At 43.4% G+C, this 25,150-nt stretch overlaps 2 protein-coding genes and 1 pseudogene across 2 annotated transcripts; 2 read left to right on the top strand and 1 right to left on the bottom strand.

Annotated features, from left to right (window-relative positions):
- Positions 1–4,921: 4,921 nt before the first annotated feature.
- LOC136547466 (probable acyl-CoA dehydrogenase IBR3) lies at positions 4,922–11,653 on the top strand. The gene is made up of 16 exons (XM_066539413.1): positions 4,922–5,389; positions 6,070–6,210; positions 6,400–6,531; positions 7,247–7,435; positions 7,533–7,610; positions 8,181–8,300; positions 8,392–8,490; positions 8,566–8,683; positions 8,827–9,095; positions 9,234–9,428; positions 9,768–9,910; positions 10,228–10,312; positions 10,403–10,612; positions 10,691–10,843; positions 10,978–11,082; positions 11,162–11,653. Exons 1-16 carry the CDS (start codon positions 5,108–5,110, stop codon positions 11,351–11,353), a joined length of 2,511 nt encoding a protein of 836 aa, XP_066395510.1. The 5' UTR covers positions 4,922–5,107; the 3' UTR covers positions 11,354–11,653.
- A 6,677-nt stretch (positions 11,654–18,330) lies between these two features.
- On the top strand, positions 18,331–19,842 carry LOC136547465 (ethylene-responsive transcription factor ERF071-like). The gene is made up of 2 exons (XM_066539412.1): positions 18,331–18,640; positions 18,760–19,842. The coding sequence occupies exons 1-2, from the start codon at positions 18,481–18,483 to the stop codon at positions 19,260–19,262; spliced, it is 663 nt and encodes a 220-aa protein (XP_066395509.1). The 5' UTR covers positions 18,331–18,480; the 3' UTR covers positions 19,263–19,842.
- Positions 19,843–20,166: 324 nt separating this feature from the next.
- LOC136547464 (large ribosomal subunit protein eL18x-like) lies at positions 20,167–22,759 on the bottom strand (annotated as a pseudogene).
- Between the last annotated feature and the right edge of the window lie 2,391 nt (positions 22,760–25,150).

The raw sequence follows: 25,150 nt of genomic DNA, 5'->3' as shown, positions 1-25,150 counted from the left end.
ACTCGACAAAGAAGGCATGTTTGTCGAGCATCAGATATTGGACACTCGGCAAAGAATTTAGGTTTGCCGAGTGTTAGGTCCGAGAGACTCGGCAAACGCGTGGTGACCGTCTCCGCGCCGTCGCGTTACTTTTTTTGTCGAGCATTGGTTTCAACTCTCGACAAAGTGTTTGCCGAGTGTCCGATAGAAAACACTCGACAAAGAGATGTTTGTCGATACTGTAGATGTCGTGTGCTGTTTGCCGAGTGTAACACTCGACAAAAAACACTCGGCATGGTCTTTGCCGAGTGCCTGTGGCATACGACAAAGTCACTGTTTCTGGTAGTGATGGTTGGTAGGGATCTATGCGGTGTTAACTATAGATTTTTGGAGAAAGCAGATCAGTTCTCTGTGACTAAGCGAACATTGATTTTATTTGGCAGAAGTGGAGGCTAGATTGCAAAGTGTGCGTGCACATGCTGCGGACTTTGTGTGTGTGGTTCACCGTGGACCAAGTCCATGATGAAGGGGTATTGAGACGATTAAATTTCAGGTGATGGACGGCTAATGTATTCGGATGGTATATCTGGATTTACTTTTCTAAAGAAAACGGTCGTATATCGCATAGGCATGATGCCATCAAGCTAGTAACGGATCGAGGAGCTAGCATATGACTACAATTTGGTCTTTTTTTAAGAAAATTTACATTTGCCTCCCTGGAGACGTAAACTCATCTTTGGACCCTAGGGGTTGGCGCCAGGATTCATGGCGGTGCCATAGATCTTGGCTCTGAGGTGCCTCGCCGAGCACAGCAGGACATCCTAGATGATGTTGACATGGCCGGTACCTCGGCACGAGAATATATGGCGCCGACCTCGATGCCATATGTGCTGTGTGGACAGCGGCGCTGTGTCTCGATGGAATAGAAAGAAGGCAAGTCTTGGGCTGAACGGAAATTTAGGCCCAACACAAGTCCGAGCAAATTTAGGCCCATGATCAGGTTGGACGAAAATATAAAGTTGCAAGAAATTTTGTCTCTTTTTTAAATCATAAACTTCATTACTCATTAGACTCAGCCAAATTGCTGGGCACCAAATTCTCGACAAAACGAGGTACATCCCCCAAGTGATTTGATCATCACTGGGACAATTACACCCAAATGCCGCTAAAGCATCTGCAACTTTATTACATAATCTAGGACACACTTCTACTCTAGCCTCCACAAACTCTGACATCAGCAGTAGCCGAAGCTCAGTAATAACCCCGCCCAAAGCCGAAAGTCTATACTCATTACTCTCTACTGAAGACTTGACTAAACAAGCGTCAGTTTTCAGCACAATCTTACTAATCCCCAATTGCACAACAGCTTTAACTCCGGCAAGACATCCCAACAACTAGGTGTAGATGTGTTTTTAACTTTACAAAGAAACCACCGGTATGTAGAGGAGAAAAATAAGAAAACGGAAGTGCACGGACAGAAAGAAAGGAAAAAAAAAGAAGAACATAAGTAGACGGACAGAACGAAAAAACAAAGAAGAAAAAACGGAAAGCAGAAACTCACACCATGGGGAAAAAGGGAGAAAAATAGAAACTGGAATTCCATAAGGGAAAGGGAAAAAAAAAACAGAAGCTGGGATTCCGTGCAAGAATACGGGAGGTGACCAAAAAAAAGGAATTAGAGAAATGGAAACAAAACGACCGAAGCGAAGTAGGAATGGATGATTTTTTTTTATTTTCTTTTTCTCTTTTATTAATTCTTTATTCCTTTTTTTTTCTTTTTTTCTTCATTTTTCCCTCTTCTTTTTCTTCTCACGCGTCTATCTTTTCCCTTATCCGCCGATGGAGAAGGGATATTTGTCTCATGGATACGGAGCCGACGATGGCCAACCGAAAAACAAAATGGAACATGACACAAACACGGTACATGGAGCCGGAAAAAGTTTGATAACCAAAAAAAAATTAAGGCGGGAATTTTGCCTTTTTAGTATTATATTATATATATATTATAGGTATATAGAAGACGTGTCCGTGTCTTACAACGGAACCCAATAATCTTAGAATGGGACTCCATATCAGTTTAGACGGGAGCTATTTCGTATGAGCACATGTTATATATAAGTCCAGAGAGAAGAAATTCTCCATTGTCCGGTAGTTAGAGGGGGACGGACTAAAAAAATAGATGGACGAAAAAAATAAGCTGAAATTTTGTCTCTTTATCAGTAAGGTAGGTATAGATAGATATGTCTTGTTTCGAAATTCGAAGAGAGAAAATAGATTACGATAATAACTCGTATAGTTTTTTTTAGCACTCGTAGAGGTAGAATAGACTTTTTCCTACTTGAGGCTCATCCTCGGAGGCCCATCTCGTCCAGCAGCCCACCACCCGCGTCCAAAAGCACGGCCCACCCGTTGACTCTGGATGTGATCATGTGAATGATGCTGCGGGTGTAGGCGAAGGAACGATTAACCGGATGGTAATGCTAATAGGCCGTGCGTCTTACGTCGAGCAAATCGTCGGACATTCGCGCAGGTCCACCACCTGATTGCTTACACTAATATCATGTCGCTTGCTCTGCTTACGAGTTTATTAAAAAAGAAAATCACCCATCCTTATCCCTTCCACTTCCTTCTTCCCTGTCAAAGCGCCTTGCGGCTGCCTGTCTTAGGACGCGGACACACACTCCCCTCGCTGCTGCCGCGTGCCCCATTTGCCGCCGCTCGCTCGCGCCACATCACGTGTGCCTCTCGCCCCTCCCGTCGCGCGGGCCACCCGCTCCCTCCCGTCGTGCGCGTTGGTGCTGGTGGTGCTCGCTTTTGCTCGTCGCGCGTGCTGCCCCCAGCTGAACTAAGCCCGGTGCTAGTGGCGGTGGTGTTCGCGTGCGTCGCTGGCGCTGGATGCTAGTGGTGCTCGTGCGCGACGGGATGAAGCTCCCCTATGTGTCGGTCAATTTTGGACATTGATCGGCACAAGCACTCCCCCCTTCCCTATGTTGCAAATGTATATTTTAAGTGGTTCAGATATTTTAGAGGTACGTTGCAGTTATTTTATACAGATGTTGTAAAAGTAGATCGGGATGTTGTATATGTTGCAAGTATTTCAGAGACATGTTGCAAGAGTTTAGTCAAAATATTTCATCTGTTCCAGACATATGTTACAAATGTTTTAATCTGGATGTTGCGTATATTTCACAAGATGTAATTTACAAGGGTAATAGATTGAATACCGCACTTCCAAACCGACTCAATATTTTAGTGAGGTAGAATGAACTTTTCCCAACTCAGAACCTCATCCTCGGAGGCCCATCTCGTCCAGCGGCCCACCACCCGCGTCCAAAAGCACGGCCCACCTGTTGACTCTGGATGTGAACGATGCTGCGGCTATAGGCGAAGGAACGATTAACCCACTTCCTAGGCCACAGGTCGCGTGTCTTCTCAAAACATTGCTATTGTTCTTCTTTGTATTCTATATATATTAGAGTGTGGTGGTTGTAACGGACCTAACTGGACTTTGATGTACTATGTTGTTAGCATTTGATTAATTTTAAGTAGTGATTATTGTATAACCGTTTGTTTCTTTATCTAAACACTAATACCTTAGGAATTTTTTAGGAGTAATTGTTGTATAACTGTTTGTTTCTCCGTCTAAACACCACTGGTACCTTAGGTAGCGTTTGCATGCGAGGATGAGGAGGAACAGGATGGGATGGCCCCGAGGCAACCGCCATTTGGTTCGGAGGCAACCGGGGACGAGGATGTCCCACAAGCGAATATTCACACAAGACAGGGAGTCCTCGTGGGATGAGACGCGCGCGCGCGTGAGAAGAACGAGGAGAGGAGCGGGAGCTTGCCACGGTTGAGGGAGAAGGAAGAAGCAGGAACTCACCGAAGTTGCCGGAGTCGAGGAAGAAGCGGCGCGCGGCCATAGGAGCACGGGCTCCGCCCCTGGCGCCGTTGTGCCCGGCCCGACGAGATCCGCCCCTAGCATCGTCATGCTTGGTCCCGGCGACCTCCGCCCCCAACGAGTCGCGAGGAGGTCCTCGGCGCGAGCTCTGGGGCTGGCCCTACTGCCGCAACGGAGGAGGCACCGAGTGGCGCGCTGCCAGGCTCACTGGAGTGGTGGCCGGTCAAGTTGGCTTCCTCGGGGAAGCACACGGCGGAGGTGGGGTGCGGCCGTGCTCGTCGACGGAGCCGCCGCGGTACACGCCTGGTTTGGGCGGCCGTTGGGGACAAGAGAGACAAGGAGAGGACGGAGAAAAAAGGAAAAAAACTAACAAATGGGTCCCACTTGTCAGTAGCGGATCCCACTTTTGTTGTCTCTTGACTAAATAGAAATATATGTTGGTCCCATCTCTCCTCAATTAAATAGAAAGTAGAGTCGTCCCAGCCCATGAAACGGAGTCAGGACTATCCCACTCCACTTTAACTTTCAACCAAACGCTACCTTAAGATCCGCATCTCATTCACGGATCCAAATAAAATAAAAAGTATCTTGAGTCTCTACAGGCCAAACTCACCATTTAGCCTACCTCTAATATTATTAGCCTGACCCGGTCCATCAGTATAGGCTATCTTTACGTAGACAGATAAACACATGTGAAATTTCCTTAGCACATGTTTGGATCCATTAATTGAAATCAATATCTAAAAGTGTTTCTTAGATTAGTTTCCAATCCCTGATATTTAAAAAAATGCGTCTCAGATTATTTTCCAATTCCTCTCGATTCTTATGAACCAAACATGGCATTGCATTTTCGATATTGTTTACAGTTTTTGGTTTTAGCAAAATGTAAAGTTTTTTTTATTTGAGCATAATCTTCTCACAGTTTCTTTTTAGTTGGGGAAATCTCGTACTACGGCTAATCGGTTTTCGTTTTCCGTATTTACCTTTTCGGATCACTTTCAGGATCAGTCTGACTGATGAGTTGCGCGGGATCAGAGAGAGAGATGACACGCAACCGATCCCATCCCATCACGGCGGCAAAGGAGCGTGGGCGCGTCGACTCCCATCTCTCCCTCCCAAACACGAGCGAGAGCTGCCTACCCAAATCCGTCCACGCCGTCTCGTCTCCCTCGGTATCGCCGTCTCCTCCTCGGTTCCTCAACCGACCCGCTGCTGCTGCCGACTAGGATGGCGAAGCTGACATCGGAGCTGCTGCGGCCGGTCGACCCGGCGGCGGCGCTAGACGAGGCGGCGCTGCTGCGCTACCTGCCCGCCAACGTCCCGGGCTTCCCGGGCCCCGCGCCGGCGCTGTCGCTGACCCAGTTCGGGCACGGCCAGTCCAACCCCACCTACTGCATCCACGCCTCCGCCTCCGCGCCGGGCGGGGGCCCGGCCAGGCGCTACGTGCTCAGGAAGAAGCCGCCCGGGTCCATCCTCCAGTCCGCGCACGCCGTCGAGCGCGAGTACCAGGTCCGGTCCGTTCTGGTCATCTCCGTCTCCCCCCGCCCCGCTCTTCTTCCGCGGCTCGGTCTCGGTTCCGTGCGCATCGAAAAGGGCGCGAATCCGATGTGCTAGTGGATGCGAGCTTGTGTTGTGTGTTTGTAGGTCCTGTTCGCCTGTTCGCTCGTTGGATTTCAGCCATCCCAAACCACAGTGTTTTTCTCTCACAACAAACCAGCACCCATCAGCTCAAACCAGCTCAGAAATAAACCAGCGAACAGCCTTTCAGAGGCAGAGCTGTATTAGTATTAGATTTTGTTAACAGTATATACAGGAAGAGAAAGGGCAGAATCAGTACTGATTCGACTTTTTGATTTGTCGTCTTTTCTTACATGTCATTTCATTGCATTTGCATGTTTAATGCAATGGCATCCCACAATCTGAACCGTCTTCTACCGCGGGAACCCTGTAAAATTCAGTTCATAGGTGAAAAGTATGCATGGTATGGTTTCTGCTTACTAGTAGGTAGTTTATTCTTTTGAACATTTCGAAAATCACTTGAATTGTTACAATTACCTGCGGCGATTTGGCTTACCTTAGTTTAGGCAACTAATTGCTTACATCTTTGTCACTATGAAACAATTATGTAGTGTTGCCTTTCTTCTAATAACATATATGAGCTTACTCCAGTCATTTCCTATCGGAAGCAGGTTCTCAAAGTTCTGGGTGATCACACAGATATTCCTGTCCCAAAGGTTTACTGTCTCTGCACAGATGCAAGTGTAATTGGAACTCCTTTCTATATAATGGAGTATCTGGAAGGAATAATATATCCTGATAGTGCGTTGACGGTATGCTGTTTTTTTCTGTATTCTTATGTACTTTTTTTACTGGCCAGGAGCCCAGTGTTCCTTGGTAACGTTTAATATTTATGAAGCAGTTATTTATTTAGCTTACTACCGCTTTTAGTGGAAACAAAGGGCACCGTGCCTATACACAATGTAACTTCTAGTTTGTGTTTTTTCATCCTTTTGTTACAGGGGGTAACTCCATCTAAAAGGCGGGCTATATATTTTTCTACTGCCAAAACTTTGGCTGCTATACACAAAGTTGATGTTAACGCCGTTGGATTACAAAAGTATGGGAGAAGAGACAATTATTGCAAAAGACAAGTAGGTTCTAATCACTCATATTTCGTGCATGTTGATTCACTCTGACTCCTTCCTTTTCTCTCTCCCTCAGTTTAGTAACCTTTACTGAATAACAAGTTTACAAACAAATATGCCCTCTCTTCATTCATGTCTAAATGAGCATACTCTTAAGTGGCAATCATTTATTTGTTCTTAACTTGTTACTCCCTCCGTCCCAAAAAGAAGGACGTTATGGGATGCGTGCAAGTCAAACTTTCTCAACTTTGACTAGATTTGTAGAAAATGCGTGCAACATTTTTATCTCCAAATAAGTTTATTATGGAAATACATTCAACGATCTATCCCCAGACCCCACTCATGTGGGAGCCTCCGGCACTGGGTCTGCCCTTTTTTTTTTACATTCAACGATCTATCTAATGATACTAATTATGTATTATAAATATTAATATTCTTTTATATATAATTGGTCAAAGTTAAAAAAAAGTTGACTTCTCGGGAAGCGAGAATGACTTCTATTTTGGGACAGATGGAGTAGTCTATAAGGGATACATGCATCGATTTCCAATTATTCTTTTCTGCGTGAATGGATATTGCCTGACAACTTGTAATTTGATCACTCAGGTTAAGAAAGAGATCCCTAGTTGTATCGATTTGTGTGATGTTTGTCTGTGATACTCCATTGCATTTGAAGGTGGTTTCTGTTTCATGTTTACATAGTTTCTGTTTCATTTTTCAGGTTGAAAGATGGGAGAGGCAATATCTTGCATCCACTGGTGAAGGGAAGCCTGCACGTTATCAAAGGATGCTTGATCTAGCACGTTGGTTGAAAGAACATGTACCTAAAGAAGATTCCTTAGCAGGATCAGGAACGGGTCTTGTTCATGGTGATTACCGCCCTGATAATCTAGTTTTTCATCCAACAGAGGTCTGCGTTTCTGTCATTGCAAGTGTTCGTGCATTCATCTGTGTTGAGCATATAATTTTACATGTTTTGTAAGACAATTATATTTGCTTGTATGCAGGATCGAGTAATTGGCGTTATTGATTGGGAACTATCTACTTTGGGGAATCAGATGTGTGATGTTGCTTGTAGCTGCTTGGTATGAAGTACTTTCTTATTTTAACATTGTTAGGCATCAATCACCTATATTTAGTGTAACACATTCTTTTTGCATCATATCTCTTCCTGATATATTCCGGCAATGGTAGTTCTTTGAAATTTGAAGGTGATGCTGTTTGGTGTACTCGTTTAAAAACACATTTTACTTTCACTTCGCTCAAGACTCGAGCTACTTTCAAAGAAGAACGCTTATTTGATTTTTGTACCATATTTTCCTTTTCACTGCATAGAGGTGACCATCAGTAGAAACTGGTGCTAGAGATAAGAGTTATGTAAGATATTTTGTGTAACCCTTTAAAGCCTGGCCAAATGGAGTGTATCTGATCTCTCTTCTATTGCAATGCCCCTCTAATGCAGTAAACTGTGATGCTTCATCTTACTCGTCTCATTTTATATTTGGGGGCTTATTATCACTGCCTCTGAATTTGTACCATGTCCCATGCCCAATAATGATATATAGATATCCATTTTGTCATATTTTTCTTGCTTTTTGTTTCACTATAATGGTAGGTTACTTGTTTTGGTTGACTCTGATGAATTTCCCTTTCAGCCATATATTATTGATGCAGCACTGAGTGAAAGGACTTCTTATGGAGGGTTTCAACATACTGGCATTCCAGATGGGATTCCTCAACTGGAAGAGTACCTTTCTGTATACTGCTCTTACTCTGTAAGCATCAAATACACATATTTCAGGTTGGCAATGGATAAGCCACATTCTATGAGCTGTTTTCCCTCACTTGTTCTAAAATATTTCTCAGGCAAGACCCTGGCCTGCTGCAAATTGGAAATTCTACATTGCTTTTTCTTTGTTTCGTGGGGCATCAATCTGTGCAGGAATATATCACCGATGGACTATGGTACATGTCTTAAACTCCTGAAATCTGGAAGCCAAGACTTCTTATTTATTCTCATTTACTTGAGCTGGCACACAGGGTAATGCTTCAGGTGGTGAGCGCGCTAAATTTGCTGGCAGGGTTGGTAACGCTATGGTTGACTGCGCCTGGGACTTCATAAATACAGTAAATGTCCTGCAAGAACCGCCTTCTAAGGGTAATTATGTTCAGTAATTTCAGTTCAACAACCTCCTGCCATGCAGTGGAGTCTTGTTTGTATCTCGAATATGCAGTGGAGTCTTGTTTGTGGATACTGGGTAGGCTATTTGTGTTTTGACCATCCTTTGCATTCAACATTAGGTTTTCAAGTCTCAGGAGCACCGTGGCAAGAATTTCACAGAGAGGAAGAAAGTTTAACTTCCGAAAAGAATCAAGGCAAATTTGTTCCTAGTGAAAAGGTTATGCAGCTTCAACAGAAACTAATAAAGTTTATTGAAGATCGCATATACCCAATGGAGGGTGAGTTCTACAAACATGCACAATCAACCTCAAGATGGACAATTCATCCAGAAGAAGAAAATCTTAAAGCATTGGCAAAGAAGGAGGGCCTATGGAACTTGTTTATTCCGGTATGTTTTTCCCTCCTTTGAAACCCTTTGTGCTTACATTATTCAAAAAGTTTGCCACATTATGTTTCTTCTGTTAATGGAGGGTTCATCTGTTTTGTAGTTGCTTCATCTGTGCTAACTAAAATCGTTGATCTGCAGCTAGACAGTGCAGCTAGAGCTAGAAAGCTACTGTTTGAAGACCATTCTCAAATTTCCCTTGGAAGTTCGAATGATCTTTTGCTGGGTGCGGGTCTTACAAATCTTGAATATGGATATTTGTGTGAGATTATGGGACGTTCAGTTTGGGCTCCACAAGTATTTAACTGTGGTGCACCTGATACAGGTAACATGGAGGTAAGAGAAAAATGCTCTTCATTCTCTTATGGAGAATACTGGTTTAAGTTGTTATAGTTAGCTTAAAAGTTGCAGTGGAGGCCATTAGATCTACCCCCATTAATGATGCATATTTAGAGAAATAATTGTTTCTTAAATTTCTGCTCAGCATATTTTGTAGCGTTGCGAAAAATCTTAGAGTGCAACTATTATATCTGACATTATTTTCTAGCCATGTAAATAGAAAATATTTTATCTGTAGAAGAATCTTTGTCTTCCAGTTTAAGTGATTCATTGCAATTGCCAATCGGCATGAATAATTTGTTTTGTGACAATACATGATACGGATATATCAATCAGGTCCTGTTGAGGTATGGCACTAAGGAGCAACAGAAGCAATGGCTAGTTCCTTTATTGGAAGGGACAATTCGTTCTGGATTTGCAATGACAGAACCACAAGTTGCATCTTCAGATGCAACAAATATAGAGTGCTCAATATCCAGGTAATAAAAGGGGGAGAAAAATGTTTACTGGCCTGTCAATGGTACTCCGTTTGGATGTTAATGCTTAATTGTCTATAGTTGCTTCTCTGTTCCCCTCTCTCTTGCTCGCCTCATTATGATCCTACTGTAACCAACCTTTTATTTCCCCACTTTTATCCAGAAACAAGTTAAATGAAAGCTCTAAGTATAGTTTATATTTGCATGATATGTTGTTCTCTTCTGGTAATTTAAATAGATGGGGTGTCTTTTTTTTGTTTGAACTTTGTGCATTATGGGTGTACTTATGAGCTCTTGTTATTCTTTTTCCTTCTCCACAGGCAAGGAGATTTTTATGTGATAAATGGAAGGAAGTGGTGGACCAGTGGAGCCATGGATCCTAGGTGCAAAATCCTGATATTGATGGTAACTTGCATCTATTTATAGCTACGTGATATTGCTATCACCAGTATTCTATATTTCTGTTTGAATGCTGGATGTTTTTATTTCATTCAGGGAAAGACAGATTTCTCTGCACCTAAGCATAAGCAACAGTCCATGATTTTAGTGGATATCAACACTCCTGGGGTGCAGATAAAGAGACCATTGTTAGTCTTTGGATTTGATGATGCACCACATGGACACGCAGAGATTACATTTGAAAATGTGCATGTTCCAGTAACAAATATCCTGCTTGGAGAAGGGCGGGGTTTTGAGATTGCTCAAGTAAGCAGTGCCTTGCTGTTATTACCAATGCTTTTACTGTAACTTGTGCTTTGTGTGTGATATATAGATGCTTCGCAGGGAAGACTTGGTCCTGGAAGGTTACATCATTGCATGAGGCTAGTAGGGGCAGCAGAACGTGGCATGGATCTGATGGTAGAGAGGGCCTTAAGTAGGACCGCGTTTGGAAAGAGGATTGCACAGCATGGTTCCTTTTTATCAGATCTTGCAAAGGTATGCTTGGTTCGCTACTAAGGTTCTGAACTGGTAAATGAATTAAGAAGGTTCCAGTTTTAACCTGTAACATTTTTCTCTCTCTGGGATTTTGTTCACTGCATTCCACTAACATGCATGGGTGCGGAATGCAGTGTCGGATTGAACTGGAGCAGGCTAGGCTTTTAGTTCTTGAAGCGGCCGATCAACTTGATCGACATGGGAACAAGAAAGCTCGTGGTATCCTCGCGATGGCCAAGGTAAACCAAACTTGGTCATTACCTTCTTTTTAACGGTTTTATCAAAACGGTTCAACGAAGCTGGGTGGCCTCCGTGCAGGTGGCAGCTCCAAATATGGCCCTGAAGGTGCTTGACATGGCGATGCAAGTTCATGGTGCAGCTGGTGTCTCATCGGACACGGTCCTGTCACACCTATGGGCAACGGCTAGGACACTGCGGATTGCAGACGGTCCTGACGAAGTCCATCTTGGGACAATCGCGAAGCTGGAGCTGCAGAGGGCTAGGTTGTGACTTGAGGGCGAAGTGAGTTGTTTTGGCAATGAATAAATGAACATCAATCTGTTCTGTTCTGTTCACTGGGCTAGGGGATGGCAGGCAGCACACATCGCTGGTAGATAGATGATGAGTAAATAATGGCGTTATATATTCATCAACGTATGTATGTTGTACACTTTGTACTCTTGGTGGTACTTAGACATGTCAACGGCCGGCATTAGATATTATCAGCCCACAAAACCGAATAAGACTCCAATGTTTGCTCCGAATGATGGATATACAGTGATTAACTGGCGGTAAACCTGTAGCTCATAATGTGCTTTTCTTGTACAGCAGATCCAGACGAATCAGAAGCAATGAATAGCCTTCCGCCGTTGACGATTGTTAACCAAAGGATCATACTGTAGCAGCAATGAAGCGCATGTGGTGGCTGCGGATCCAGCTTTCAGGATTAGCTGTTGGTAACAAATAGAAACTGTGAAGTGAAACCTGAGCTAGCTGAACCGTTGTTACAGTGTTTTAGAAGAACTGAAGCCACTCAAAAATTCTAATGTCTCTAAGATTTTAAAAATTCCCAAAACAATTCTAGAGATAGATTGGGATACAAAAAATCCAAATAAAATATTTAAGCCCATGAAATAATCTTTAGAATTTTTATGAAAAATATATTTACCTCTAACCTCAAGGAAAATGGGGAAATATCCAAAAAATCTATAATTTTTTTGAAACATTCTAATCGATGTATAAAAATGCTTTAAAAACTTTGCACGTCAAAATATGAGATGTGACCATCATGAATATAACATACATTAATGCCGAATGTATTTAAGCTATGCACTTGTGTTGGTTGCATATTATGTTTTTTACATATTAATTAGAATGTTTTGAGAATTTGCTTGATTTTTGGATACTTTTTTCATTTTTTAGAGACCAGTCATTTTATTGAAGCATCTACGGATACTTTCATGCATGAGCTCTAAATATTTTTATTTGAATTTGTTACATTCCAACCTATCTCTAGAATATGTTTTTAGATTTTTAAAATGCATTGAGATATTTTTGTGGTTTAAAAAACTTATCAAGTATTTACTATTTTTTGAAAAAAAAAAGGACAAAAGCACCTTCAAAAGCACTCCAAACTATGGCAGGAGGTAATTTGAACGGTAAGAGTTCACTGGTTAAGATATCTGGTTTTATAATGCGAGGAGGAAAATCAAACCCTGGTAATAGTTTAGGGAGGTAAAATAATTTTTTTCTTAATAAATTTAACGGCACTAGCACTAGGTGAGCGTGAGCGAGCTTCCCCGAAGTAGGGACCAAGAAAGTACTTGTTTTTTATTTGTGAATTGTAGTACAAGCACACGAGTTGACGAAGTAACCATAAATGCCTTGTTGTCGACGAGCACGGTCGCCACCACACATGTTAAATCAAGAACTTAAATTTAGATAGACAATCCACCGTAGGAAATTCAACCAGCCGAACAACGCTCATGTCACTCTAAAAGTACTTTCCTTGCATTGCATGCACATTCAGAGAATTCAGACTTTGAGAGCATCTACAGTCGCGCGTAGGTTAGGAGTACAATTCGGTACCCCTAGCTAGGTAGCTGACCTCTGAAGCAGCGAAGCGCACTATTTGACTTTTTTTTTCTCTGTACGTTGATTGCGAACGGCCGTGCTAAACGACATCCGAGGAAATTGACCAGCCGATCGATCGATGAAGCTTTGTCATCCTTTCTTATTTGCTGCGTCGTTAGGAGTACTTAGGCCAATTAACTATACATATATCTACGTCTTGTTTAGATGCCATCCAAATTCTAAGTTTTTTCACTCTCTCTCCATCACATCAATTTTTAGCCACTTGCATGGAGTATTAAATGTAGGTAAAAAAAATAACTAATTACACAGTTTAGTTGAAAATCACGAGATGAATCTTTTGAGCCTAGTTGGTCCACGATTGGACAATATTTACCAAATAAGACGAAAATGATACTATTTATCGGGTTCACTTTTTTTTTAAAGTGAACGAGACCCTACTCCTACGAAAGTCATCTCCTATAAGTTTGTGTGTGACGATGAAGTGGATTGTCGATTCCGTCGTCAAATCAAAGTGTCTCCTCGCTCGTCGCGGTCACCGGTCGACGTACGTGCGTGGTCGTACAAGTGCCACCGTCGTAGGCTTACAGCTGCTGTTCTTCCTCTGTCAACGAGACTTTTCTTTACAATCGTACACAGTACTTTGAAAAGAAATCATCTCATGAACTACCTCTAACTATGTTCTTCACAAAATTAAACACCATGCCCTATTGCTGAAACAGTATGCGCGCGCTTAGGGGCCTGTTCACATGAACTTATCAGCCAGCTTATCAGCTAGAATCTAAAATATTTTTCTCCCGCAACAAAACAGCTTTAGTCGACTTTAATACTAGCCGAACAAGCCCTAGATTGCTTCAAGGGCATTGAGTAGCACGTGCATCTTACAAAATCCTTATTACTGTATATCATCGTGTGAGATCGATGATGATGATTGAAGTCAAAAGACACACGTCCACAGGATTACAGTTCCTCCGGACCGTACGTGACAACAACCCAAGAGGCAGTAACCATGCATTATTCTATTACAGAAGTGGCTTACAGTGATAGTACTATTAGGATAGATATTAGGCTGCCTCTAGCAGAAGACCAAACATAAAATGGGTCTCCAACAGAATATATATAGTTTCCAACAGAGTATCTATATGGAAGACCTATTTTAGGTGTCATGAGAGGCATACCACAAATCTTAGTATCCTCTCTCCTAGAGACCCATTTGCAGAAAGAATTCTCTTTTGAGTTTTATTATTGGACAAGAAAAAAAATGGGTATCGAACTTTTTGCATGTAGCGTTATCTAAACGTGAGATAGGTCTTGTAGTCTTGTATTTTGGGTAAATATTGTTGAAGACCGTCTTAGTAGTAGCAGGAACAAATAAATAATAATGGCGGTTGGCGGCGCTAACGCGCGTACAGCTGGGTATTTCATTCCAATCATCATCATTTACGTAGTAAACTTCTCTTTCGGCGGGCACGCATGTGGACATGACGGAGGAATTGCATGCCATTTGCTCCCACTGAGAGCAACGTCTCTGATCACAGCGCTAAATTCTGAAACTAGTTGCAGCAGCTATATATATCTTCGAGATGTTACGTTTGTTGCAACTCGCAGGATGATCGACTTCGTTTAGTTTGTAGCCGTTCTAGTTGTACATTTGTTCATGCGACGATTTATTTTTGCAATACTGACCCAAGAGAAAAGAAATAATCGGAAATCATATGGAATAAACGGATGGCAAGTGAAAAAGGTTGGCAATTCCGACTTCCCAGCAACATCCAAATCCAAAGTATAATTCCAAGTTGGAGTCCCTTTTTATCCCATAAAAACATCAACTAAAAATAATATATACTCCAAACACCTTTGTTTTTTTTTAAAAAAAATGAAGGCTGGCAGTAGCCTGTAAACCACCTGAGCAAGTGCATGCACACTCCTCGTTCCTAGCTTTCAAGTGGCATAAAACCGACGGCAGGGGCCTAAGCAAACTAGTCAGATATATATATTGGCCAACAGATTCAAGGCCGCAGCATGCATCTGGTTGGCAATGCATGCAAGAAGCATCATCCTTCGTTCATCCTATAAATCTTTTTTTTTTCTTCCGTGAGCTGACCAGTTTGGTTAGGCGGCGGACTCCTTTTGATTCCCTTTTCCAATTTTATATAAGTACCACAAGTACCTTCCATAGCTTTTATTTACTAGGACGACTATCCAGATTTGGCTCGTGTTTGTTTGTTTCCATGGTAGAAAAAGCAGTTGGCTAGCGTCCGAACGTCTGGATGGATGCACGCGTTTGGACGTCTGCGTAGCCCGCCTCTGTCTGCCTCGCCCCGCCCCGCACATGCGCCCCGCCCTTGTCGTTGTGCCCGCAGCTCCTTCCCAGCGACCTCGCTCCTCTCTCTCCACGCGGGCGAGACCCGGGAGCCGGGGTGAGGACGAGCACGCCCCCGTCCGTTGGACCCGAGCGCGCCATGCGCCTCGATCGCTAGCATTCGTCTTGCCGTGCCCGTTCCCCCGACGCCCGGGCCGGGCCCCATGACTTTCTGAACACACATCTGAAATATAAAACACTTGAATATAACATGCGTCTGAAGCAGATAAAAATATTTGGAAATACACTTGAAACTTTTGTACGAAACATATACAACATCCAGATATAACATTTGTAATTTGCAACATGAAAACACTTACTGCAATATAAGACTGAAACTATTGGAACATACTCTTGCAACATGTGTGAAACATATGCAACATTTTTGAACAAACGCTTGCAACATGCCTCTTAAACACTTGCAACATATGCAACATCCTGATATGCTTTTGTAACATTCACATGAAACACTTGCAACATACCTCTGAAACATATGAAACACTTGAAACATACGCTTGCAACATGTCAGGCGCAACACTCTAGTGGGCGGCCGCTACCATGTCAGCCGCGCTGAGGAACTCGATAATCGCCTTGATAGGTAGAACGGGGCTGGGAGGCGACGGAGCGAAGAGCACCACGGACTTGGCCCCCTGCGAGTTTCTTCTTTTGCTACCAGGGCGCGAGGAGCCTTGAGGCGAACGCAAAGTATGGCACGGCTGCGACGCCCTCGCCGTCTCCGGCCGTAGGAGGAGGTGAGGAGGAAGAAGCCGACGCCGGCGACAGTGATGAGAGCGGGGGCGGGCGGGAGGCACGACTCCAACGGCGGAGCTTGGCGTCGCAGAGGCAGGCAAGGCCACAGGGCGGAGGAAGTGGAGAGGAGCATACGGCGAGCGCGGGGCAGAGGAAGTGGAGCGGAGCCTACGATGAGCGCATGAGACAGAATGAGAGATATTTTTTTATTTGGGAAGACGGCGTCCGAATGGTTTTTTTTATTTGGGAAGACGGTGCCCTGGACGGACAGACGTCCTCACCAAATCATTATCGTACAAAAAGGTGAAATAAAATTGCATGGTTTTATCGAACATTTTTTTCATGCATGGTTGAAAGTTTTTTCATAGAGCGGAACATTACAAATTCCAGAAATCAACCCGACCCTGATTGTCTACAACATTTTCTTTTGCTATATTTTTCTCAAATCTTTAGGGATTAATTATTTCACTACCGAGGACATTTATTTTTCTTTACAAATGCTTTTTTTCTGCAGTAGAAACATTACAAAGATAACTAGTGTTTATATGTGTGTGTCTCTTTCCTCTTTTGCATTATGTAGTCTAGATTACCCTATAATATAGTATAAATATAATAAATAGAATTTATAGCGGATTGAACATATCACAGGTTGAAACTTAGCATTAGCGCTTGCTATTGCTCTTGTTAGGCCACTACTTGCTACACTGCACGTATGGTTCAAGCAACAATGGGGATGGTCCAATTGCTAAAAAACGTTGAAGATGGTGATTTGAATTGAACGACGATGATCGATGTTCCTAGTTCATTACATGAGAACTTGAAGTTAATTTCCTCCATGCGTGATCTTTATATCTTATTTATTGAAGATTTTTTTATGAATCTTATACCGTGAAGTGTAATGACTAATTAAAAACTTTTATTTTTTTAAGCGAACACCGTGCCAATATTGATAATATTTTACTATTCATTCAACAGAAAAAGATTGATACCAATAATGTCGAAAATTAGCAACTGCTATCCGCAATGCACTATATTCAGACAGTAATATGCTTTCACTTACAATGCAAATTGACTTCAACATTTTAATATCTTTATTGCATTTTGTCATTTGCTCTCTAGTGGCATCCTCCTTAAAAAATATTATTGGCCGAATTTCAGAAATAAAAAAATAGATGAAAATTGTGTTTAACATGAGCATGGACCACTGCACGCCTTTATTTGAGTGCGCATGGACCGGAGATATGGACTAATTAGCTCTCTGCGCTCAGAACAAACCTACAGGACCATGGTTTTTATTTCTATATATAGCTCTGATATATTATATACATAATTACACGCATCAGTTGAACTCAACATTAATGAGCTGACCTGACCATGATGATCTCAACTGGGCGGATACATGATAACTCCTTTCGTCGCTGTTTCTTTCAGATTTCAGAGTCGTCGTCTTCCGGCAGCCGACGACGAAGTAGGCTATATATATATAACTTATTCTACAGAATAACTACTGCTCTACAGCTGGCTATAGAATAACTTATTCTATAGCCACTTTGAGTTACGATAATTACTATGTTAATTTATGAGATTATAGTAACTCCTTACTAAGTGGTTTACTATAACGTTATGGTAAATATTGCCATGTGTTATAGTAACCCAACTATCGTAAATATGTATTGATATTATCGTAAATTAGTATATAAAATTATCGTAAATAGAGGTGGCTACAGAATAACTTATTTTGTAGCTGGCTAATATATATATATATATATATATATATATATATATATATATATATATATATATATATATATATATATATATATATCAAAAGCGCAAAAAAAAAATGGACGACTCTGGCCTCATTGTTATCTCTGCTACTATCAGTATATCGTTTCGAGCAATTAACTAGTGCACGTCATTTTCAGGTGAAAAAGAAACCTAGTACCTAGCAAAAAGTTGTTTCTCAGTCACGTCATTTTCAGGTGAAAAAGAAACCTAGTACCTAGCAAACCGTGGTCCGCACATCGTCTAGCAGCAGCAACAGCGGCAGCTTCCTTTTCCTCGGCCGTTGAAAAACCGCCGGCCCATGTCGAGTGGAAATGCGTGCGTGCTTTTTTCTGCTAGGAGTGTACGTACGGGGCGGCAACTCACAGCACAGCAGCTGCCGTTGCCTTTGCCGCGTTCCCCTCCAGTCTCCACAGACTCCACCGCGGCGCACTCGACAGCCACACCACCCGCACCCGCCTCTATATAAGCACGCCCGGCGCACGGCTCCGTTCCCCACAGCAACTCCGCTCGCTCCTCCACCACCTTTGCGGCTTTGCCTCCTTCCTTGCCATCCTCTTCCTCCTCAGCACCGCACCGCAGTTGTTGCTGCTTCCACACGCACGCAGCAGCAGGCTAGGCAAACAAAGGAGGATCGGATCGGAACAACATGTGTGGCGGCGCGATCATCTCCGAGTTCATCCCGCAGCGCGACGCCGCCCGCGGCCGCGGCAAGCGGGGCCTCTGCGCCGAGGACTTCTGGCCGCACGCGGCCACGGCGGCCGCCGACTTCGACGACTTCGCCGCCTCCTCCTTCCATCCCGACCAAGGTAATACTCCTGTTCATTTGCACGCTTGCTACCTGTGACGACGGCCAGCAGGACACACGCTACAGCTAGGATAGGACACACACTCGACCGCCTGAACCTGACACCCGTGCATGGTGCAGAGCCGCCGGCCAGGAAGCGGGAGCGCAAGACCATGTACCGCGGCATCCGGCGCCGCCCCTGGGGCAAGTGGGCGGCGGAGATCCGTGACCCGGCCAAGGGCTCGCGCGTCTGGCTCGGCACCTTCGCCACCGCCGAGGCCGCCGCGCGCGCCTACGACCGCGCCGCGCGACGCATCCGCGGGGCCAAGGCCAAGGTCAACTTCCCCAACGAGGACCCGCCGCCCGACTACGACGACGACCACGCCGGCGCCGCGCAGGGGATGCTCGCCATGTCCTGCGCCGGCGGCACCAGGGACCACCTCGTCGACTACGACGTCGATGTCATGGGCATGGGGACGTTCTTCCAGAACCACCCCAACCCGCTCTACGACGCCGTGGCGCAGCAGGACCAGGTGCCCACGGTGGCGTACGTGCACCACCACCAGCTGCCGCCGCCGCAGGACGACGCCGCCGGGATGGAGATGTGGACGTTCGACGGCATCAACATGGCCGTGCCCATGTGATGTGATAGACAACGCGTCATATGCTAGCTGCTGCGTCCTGCTTTGTGCTTTCCCTTCCTGCTTATATATAAACATGTTGTTGCTTTCAAATATTAATTTATATATTTCGTTACACTATAGTGTATAGGAGTAATTCATCTGCCCATGTAACTAGGGGTGGAGTCTAGCATCTCACAAACACTGCTTGTTCCCTTCTTCACTTAGCAGTCCTTGTGCAAATATGAATTCTCCAGGAATAAATTCCCATCTCACAAACAGTTCTTGTGCAAAGATGACTTCTTCAGGATCAAATTGCCGTTGTTTCACTCACCTTTTTTTTGTTACCAATAAATAGTATCGCTGATTTTGTAGGTAGATAGATACTATGTACAATACAAATATGTCAGCTCATTTTGCAGCTACCTTGTACAAACTGCTGTGAAATGACGCCTGTTAACATCTTTCCAAAGATGATATCGTCCATTGACTAAAAGATTAGGCTTAGGGTCAGTCATCCGTGATTAAGAAGATTAGGTTTAGGATTAGCAATTACATATCACAAAAGGGACTTGTCTTTTGGCAATAACTGTGTAATTTACAGTTGTCTATTCATTCATGAAGAGACACAATTTTCTTTCATGTACGTATATACCTCCAAGAGATCAATGAAAATAATAGTTCTTCCATTCGTTTGTTCTTTTACATTTCATTTTCACCACAAACATGTTACCAATGGGCAATGAGTCCTTTCGTTTTTGTTTTACACAAGTAAATTTCACAGGACATATGTTCCCACGGTGGTAACCAAAATGGACTACAGGATCAGTATACTTCGTTTCAAGAAGGCGGTTGCCACTGTTAAATCGTGAAAGCGCAGAATTTAAATGAACAAATTTCGACAATACAGTTGCCAAGCGAACATAGATGAGCAATGCAAAAAGGCCAGGTATACTTTCACACAGTTACCACCCATAAAGATATGGGATTATCTTCGTGACGGACTGACAACACAAGTCCCACGGCGCAAATAATAGGAGCAAAATTTGATTGGTCCGATATATCAGGTAATAACACGAGATTCTGACATCTAAACACTGCAACTCTGGCACCAAAACAGTAATGTTTAGCTGATACGAGCAAAATGGCATGGATTCGCAAGGCTGCGGCCACTTAGACCTTGAAGCCCCTGCTGTTCCTCCTTCCTCTTGCCTTCTCAAACTTCCTCCCCTTTGAGCGAACGTATGGCTTGGTGTGGCTGTGTGGCACTCCTGGTGCAGGGCCGAAGTGCTTGACAGCTTCCCTGGCGTTCTTAGGTCCCCTCAGGAGAACCTATCAAGAAATCATAAATTAATAGGACAGTTAGAAAACACATTGGACTTTTCTAATCAATATAAATAATTTCAGCGGGTGACAAGATCAACTGTAGCACAAAGGCATACAGCTAACAATAATAAATAATAAATATAATATACAGAGGCACAGTGGGAGTTCGAAAACTTGGAACATATCTGTCATCTCAGAGGATACAATGGGTGTCGTAACAATACAAAATTTTCTCTTCATCTTTACAACCATAAAAGATGGGAAATACTAATGATCATGTCAGTCAATACACATGGAGTCATAGCATTAGCTGGCACGCCTTGTGTTGAATATATATGGTGTCAGTACACGGAATACTGCCATTTCAATGTGAGAAGGATGATATCTAAGCTCAAAGGTGAAAGAACCTCTTCTGAAAACATATTGTAGTTGGTAGCCTACACTATAGTGATATAGTCATAACAAACATGATATGTGAAATGACCCCTAACAGTTCGAATAATAAATTAGTACTTCTATTCGACTGCTAGGATAAATGGATAATGCACAGCCATAAGAAAACACATTTTGGTCCAAACATTTGAAACCAGGGCAACCTAGGATCGCATGTCAACCTTGACATATGCACCTTAAATAAGTGTATCATGTGAAAATTTAGAAATATCTTCAGAAAAGAGAAGAACTTTCCTGCTCAGATTCCATTGAGCTTCAAAAGTCTAATGTAGTGGGCACTGGGCAGCACTTTCAAAGCAACGACAAATGAGGCAGCAATATTTGAAACAAAAACTTTCTAATCAAACAAGCATGTATGCGTTCATATTAAATCACTAGGACAATTTCAGACAGCAAACTAATATTGGTTGGACCATTTGACACCAGGGCAACAATGAAAATGCAATGGGCTGGTAAGCCAACCATGTACGTCTATGCACCAGTTTTATCTCCTTGGATTGGAAAGAAGCCCAAAGAAGAGGGTAACAGATGCAATCTCTGGTCATAACATAACTATTTCATAACCAAATGATGACAAGAACAAAGCCTATCTCAACTAAATCAGAGTACAGTACTTGCTCAGCCAAAACCCATTGAGCAGCATTTTTTACCATCCACCTAGAGGGGAGCCTCACAAAGTTACTACAACTTTTTTTTTAGAATTCCAGAGAACTTGTCGCTGTCCATTGCATTGCACCAGGACATAACACTCCGTGTTTACAACCCATTAAACATCACCTACAAGTTCAGCATAATACTCCAGACGTATTGGAGACGCAATGGAGTACAGCAAACATACAGGTCCGACTAACTAGAATTATCTTTTGCAATCTACAAGACTTCCACTGATCCATACAAGAAATGAAATGTACGGTATCAAGCATCACCGTGAGCAATCACCAGGTGAATTTCCAACATAACAGACATACCGTGTTTTGCCCGAGCGGGGCACGGAGCGCGAGCTGGTCGAAGGTGAGGCACTCTCCACCGGCATTGATGATCCTGGCCCTCGCCGTCTCAGTGAACCTGAGCGCACACACCTTCATGGCTGGCACCTCGTTGATCCTTGATCCTCTTGTCGTCGGTCACGGTGCCCACAGTCACGGCGATCTGATCACCCTGCAGCCCCACAAGGCACATGGATCTAAATTAGCCCCCACATTTAAAACTCACATCAAGGATGCTGACCAAGACCAAAATGGCATCCCAAGGTACTAGATATCAACCTTCCCCTCCATGAACTTAACGAGGCGGCGCATGGAGAGCGGCGCGCGGTTGGTCTTGCTCATGAACAGCCGCTTCAGGATCACGGCGTTGAAGTTGCTCTTTGTCCGGCGCACAAGGAAGCGGTAGAGCTGTGTGCGAGGAGCGAATCGCGTCAAATCTGAACCCCCGAACACCAATTGAATGGCGAGAGCGTGAGAGAACTGGGTCAGGAGGGGGGCTCACCTTGACGAGGAGCTTGAGGTAGACATCGTCGGACTTGGGCGCCGTGCGCTTGGTCTTCTTGTTGCGGCCGCCGGCGACGAGGTCGATACCCTGAGGAGGAGGTCATCGTGTAAGTCAGGTAGCGGGTTCTGAGGGCGACGACGAGGAAGAGGAGAAAGACGAGATTACCATGGTTGTGTGACCGCGCGGTAGCTGCTGCAGCGGCGGGGACGGCGGCGGCGGCGGGACGGGCGCTAGGGTTCTAGTGCGTGATGGGAGCGTATAGAACTTAAATACGGGGCCAATAACGGGCAAGGTAGATGGGCTGGGCCATTTTCTTGCGAAGCATTGGGCCAAAATTACTATTAACTAGGCTGGGCCAAAACCAACATGAAATATTTCGTTCATTAGCCAGCAAGGCCTGGATGTTCAATGGTTTAATTGTGCGTCAATCTGCCTGCTAATCAATGAACATTCACTAGAAAATGTCTTAACTAGCATTAGCTACCACAATTAAGAAGGTAGAGAGGTCAAAAACTTTAAATAGTGTGATGATAAGAATTAGGCTTTTTTCATCCAATTCATCACTAGCACACCTAGGATGAAAAACACTCCATGAAAAGGCAGGTATAGGTTCGGTGTCTCTCTCTCTTCTTTTTAGATGAATGAACATATTCTTCGTTTCTCTTGAGGTTGATGGCCATGTCTAGTCTTTGACCTCTAGATTATATATATGTACATTATTTGAGCAATTCCACAAAAAGGAATAAAATAAAAAGACATGTGCCTACAAGCATGGACTTAGAAAAATGTACATTTTACGTCTCCACAAAAAGGAATAAAATAAAAAGACATGTGCCTACAAGCATGGACTTAGAAAAATGTACATTTTAAGCAACATGTTTGGTCTCCAAATTCTGAAAATAAAATCCATGAGATGGCCGTAATAAATCAGTACCGCTGACCAAGGTGGCATCTCTTGACATTTTCACATTGCACGGAGATGGAAAAGGACGAGACTTTTTTAGATTAAACATACGGCATGGGAAAAAGGTGTTAGAAAACCACACAAAATCAATCTGAAAGATATATAGATAACCATGCAAAAAAAAAGTCACGCAACAAGCTTACACGCACACAGCTGATGAAGCATGACACCAACATTTTGATTGCCCCCCATAGAACAGAGGCTCTCGCAACCAACCCGATGTGTAACTATTGTAAATTTTGCAAACTAACAAATTCACTGTCACAGTTATTGCAAAAGTACTACTATTTAAGAAGTTGTATCATAAAACTACAATTTGGTTTTTGAAGCTATCGCAAAATTACAAAATTAAGGAGTTATATCACAAAAGTGCACATTTAGCGTGTCATAGTATCACAAAACTACGTTTAATAAGTTGTGTCATAAAAACTATAGATTTAGTGTTATATAGTATATCAAATAACTACATGTTTCACCCATCTAAAATCTGTAGTCTTTGACCTCTAGATTATAACAATTTGAAATGGAGCGTCTCCACAAAAAGGAACAAAATAAAAAGACTTATGTGCCTACAAGCATCGACTTAGAGAAATGTACATTTTAAGCAACTTGTTTTATCTCCAAATTTTAAGCTATTGCGTGGTGGAGACAGGCCAGCCAAATTCAGCCTTGGCATGGCTGAGTTCAATTGAACTAACTAATCTTCCTCTGAGATGAACTCAAGTACTTGACTGTGCTGTTTAGTTCCTTTTGTGTTACGACACTACTTGGGTATTCACGAGTTTGACACGAATTTAACACGGAAAAGTGAGTGGATTTGGGATACATCGAGCCTAGCTCGCCGATCTCCGGACGCAGTCGGCCGGGTTCTTTCCTCCCTGCCTCTCCTTTTCCCCTCCTCCACGCTAGTTAACGTCCCCTTGCTTTCTCACTTCTCGGGCAGCTGCTGCAGCCAGTCTGGGACGGCGTAGTTCTGGTTGGGCGGGCTTGTTTGCTCGCTTAGGCCTGTTCCTTGCTTCGCCGTCTTGGGCTGCCTTGGCCTTCATATTCTTCCCGCCATCACCAGCGCCCTGATGGACAGCGTCAACAGCAGCGGGTGCTGTGACATTTTGCTGAGATAATGAGAACTTCCTTGAGCTAACTGTCCTTGGTTTAATTATTTCACAACCTTAAAAGGCAGATATATATGTATATCCAAGAACATCGCCAGTATATGTAGTAGTATTCCAATCAGCCTGTAAGGAGGGCACGCAAAATGGAACAATGGTTCTCTTTTTTTCAGAATAATAAAGGCTGTGGCTCACATGCATGCTTTGGATATCTGAGTAAATTATACTATCAACCAGCCTATGCAAATTTCAAAATAAGTGGACGCGTCACGTCAAATGAGCCTGAGATTAGGAACACGCTATTAAAAAGACTGAGAATCTAGCCTTGATCGTTGCTTTGTAATTTATTTCCATAAGTACATTTATTTATGTATCCAATAGCATCCAATAATACTGGCAAGATCCATGGCTCCATCTGGTTATTATTGTTACTCGCGTATGCCCAGGAAGTCCCCGATTATGTTCAAGAAGTCGTGGACGCCAAGCCCAGAGTCCTCAATGACACCCAGGTTATCGATGGTCTCCGGCAGGTATGCCCTGCATGCGTTCCCAGGACTACACAGAGTATT

This window comes from Miscanthus floridulus, chromosome 3 (genome assembly GCF_019320115.1).
Source record: "Miscanthus floridulus cultivar M001 chromosome 3, ASM1932011v1, whole genome shotgun sequence".
NCBI lineage: Eukaryota > Viridiplantae > Streptophyta > Magnoliopsida > Poales > Poaceae > Miscanthus > Miscanthus floridulus.
Note: the sequence above shows the minus strand (reverse complement) of the source record. Positions and strands in the feature narration are given on the sequence as shown.

Coding starts and splice junctions, on each gene's coding strand:
- LOC136547466 (XM_066539413.1), top strand. CDS start 5,108: ATGGCGAAGCTGACATCGGAGCTGCTGCGGCCGGTCGACCCGGCGGCG. Junction 7,611..8,180: donor ATGTTGCTTGTAGCTGCTTG/GTATGAAGTACT, acceptor TTTCCCTTTCAG/CCATATATTATTGATGCAGC. Junction 10,844..10,977: donor TTTTATCAGATCTTGCAAAG/GTATGCTTGGTT, acceptor TGCGGAATGCAG/TGTCGGATTGAACTGGAGCA.
- LOC136547465 (XM_066539412.1), top strand. CDS start 18,481: ATGTGTGGCGGCGCGATCATCTCCGAGTTCATCCCGCAGCGCGACGCC. Junction 18,641..18,759: donor CTCCTTCCATCCCGACCAAG/GTAATACTCCTG, acceptor TGCATGGTGCAG/AGCCGCCGGCCAGGAAGCGG.